The 2,505-nt window shown below is 50.0% G+C and overlaps 1 protein-coding gene across 2 annotated transcripts in view; it reads left to right on the top strand.

Annotated features, from left to right (window-relative positions):
* The window catches only part of LOC100950473 (DNA dC->dU-editing enzyme APOBEC-3F-like), a 15,992-nt gene that overhangs the window by 5,784 nt on the left and 7,703 nt on the right, over positions 1 to 2,505 (top strand). For both annotated transcript variants that reach the window (XM_023509455.1, XM_023509454.1), the window contains exon 5: positions 1,995 to 2,142. In XM_023509455.1, coding sequence (XP_023365223.1) covers positions 1,995 to 2,142 — 148 coding nt within the window. The remainder of the gene's footprint in view (positions 1 to 1,994; positions 2,143 to 2,505) is intronic.

Here is a 2,505-nt window from a genome sequence, read left to right as displayed (position 1 = left end):
CAGTAGGCTGAGGCAAGAACCCAGGAGTTGGAGGGGTTGCTGGGAGCTGTGATGCCACGGCACTCTACCCAGGGGGATAGCTTGAGGCTCTGTCTCAAAAAAAAAAAAAAAAGAAAGAAAAAGAAAAGTTACTTCAGAGGTTCAGCAAGCTAAACCTCCCAGGGTGGGGTGAGGCCTCTACTCAGGTGGCCCTAGGAGGTCTCCCTCAGATTTAAGGCCTAGAAGAGGACCCTATAGGCAGAGTCACAAGCCCCAGACAAAGAACACGGCAGGGACAACCCGGTCCAGGAGGCTGTAGCATGAACCCACAGATCAGGTACCTCTGCCCTGAGCTCCTACTATTCATGCAGGCCTGGTGGCCCCCGTGGAGTGCCTCCTGGTCTCCATGAAGTTCCAGCCTGGGCTTATTCTTCAGAAGCTCTAGGGTCTTTGCCCTGATCTGTGCCCCCTCCCCCCAGACTCTGCTCCCCCACCTCCCAGCCTCACTGGAAGCTCTGGCTAGTCACCACCCTCCATTCCTGAAGTCTCTCACCAGGGAGAACTACTAACAATTCTCTTCCAAGACATTGCTGGATTTTGTGTAATATTTACATAGTTTCCACACCAAAACTTAGGAGAGGGTGGAGAAGGGAGAACTGGCCTCACTGAGGCCAGAAGATACATTCTCTTTCCAAGGACTTCTGCACTGTAACTGGGGGAGTAAGGAAAGGGGCCGCTAACTGCTGTAGTGCCTCCGTGATCATGCTCACCTTATGCAAAAGGGATGCAAATGGAATGGGAGAAAAACAAGGATCAGGAGAAAGGCTGATACTGTAAACTATAGTACAGAGGACAGCTGGGTCGCTGGTGTATACTCCAGCAGGTCACAGGATGCAGCCGCTGGACTTGGTCTGGCCAGGAGGCCCAGCCCCATCACTCATCAGCTCTGTGACCCTGCCCCTGTGTGCCTCTGTCACCTCATCTGTAAAATGAGGATGCCCCACAGGCTTTAGGCAGGTAACAGGTGCCCAGATACATGCAGTGAGTAGTACAGTAGCCAGGGTGTGCCCATGGGGTGCTCAGAGTGACATGGGCAGGTGGAAAGTCAAGAAATGAATGGAGCTGAAATGTTACAAAGTATTCTGGGGTAGAGAGTTTTATTTATTTATTTATTTTTTTTGAGACAGAGCCTCAAGCTGTCCCCCTGGGCAGAGTGCCGTGGCATCACAGCTCACAGCAACCTCCAACTCCTGGGCTCAAGCGAGTCTCCTGCCTCAGCCTCCCAAGTAGCTGGGACCACAGGTGCCCGGCTATTTTTTGGTTGCAGCGGTCATTGTTGTTTTGGCGGGCCCAGGGTGGATTCCAACCCACCACCCTAGGTATATGTGGCTGGCCCCTTAGCCACTTGAGCCACAGACGCCAAGCTGAGAATTTTATTCTTTACTTAACACAGGGCTGAGAGGAAACTTGAAGTTTCACTGAGAGATCAATTGAGAATTAAGACACTGATAACAGAAGTGGGGAAACCACGGACTGGTTACACAATGTGCCAATGAACTTGAGACATTTTTGTACATGCCTTTATAGTGGGGAAAGGGAGAATATGTAATTCTGTTTAGGGGCAAGAAATCCTTGCTAAGTAGGAAGAATAGTTGGGGGAAGAGACTGACTTCTGACATAACCTGGGAGACAGGTTATGTTTCAAATACAGAGCTGAAATGTAAAAAACTCTTATTTTGGGTTGGGGACTTTTCCTTTGTTTATTTCTGAAGCTTTGGGGGAGGGCTGGACAAAAACACTGGGAAGATGGAGTTGTCCCACAGGAAGGACCAGAGCTGGGAGAGGTCACCCCCACCTGCTACCCCTGCCACCATCCCCTCCTCTTCCTCTTTCCCCAGTCTTCCTGCCTGGAAAGACAGCAGGGGCTTAGTGGGTGCAGGAAGATGATCCCAATAGCCCCGAGACTGTAGGAACCCCAGGGGACAGTTTCTTTTATCTTTCTCTTGTGCCTGCAGAAGCCCTTTGGATAGGATACGTCAAAAAGACTTCAGCATCCACTTTCGGAACTCTCTGTGGCTTGATGACAAAAGTACCTGGCTGTGCTTTGAGGTGAAAAGAACCAAGTCACCTGTCCCCCTCTACAGAGGAGTCTTTCGAAACCAGGTATCATTCACAAAATAACCACATCCCATGCAGGCCCTTACCCAGCTGACAATGCACAATAAGTGAAATGGCAGCCAGGGGTGCAATTGAGAGTCCACTCTAAATTCTTCCCACATTTCTTAAGTCCTTGGCAGGGACATTCCTACTGGACTGCCCTGGACTCTGATGACACTGGGGTATGCCTGCTCTCTGAAGGGCTGTTGATAGCCCATCCCTCACTTTACTAGACAATTGGGAAAGAAATGATCCAAGCTCTGAAATAACTTTTAGTGTTTTATTCTAATCCTAATTTGAAAACCATGACTGGAGACACATCCAAAGAGTCTTGATCGGCTCGGCGCCTATAGCTCAACCGGCTAAGGC

The sequence above is a fragment of the Otolemur garnettii genome, unplaced genomic scaffold, assembly GCF_000181295.1.
Source record: "Otolemur garnettii isolate 467f Iridium unplaced genomic scaffold, OtoGar3 scaffold00007, whole genome shotgun sequence".
NCBI classification, from domain to species: domain Eukaryota; kingdom Metazoa; phylum Chordata; class Mammalia; order Primates; family Galagidae; genus Otolemur; species Otolemur garnettii.
The sequence above is the reverse complement of the archived record's forward strand: the minus strand, read 5'-3'. Positions and strand labels throughout refer to the sequence as shown.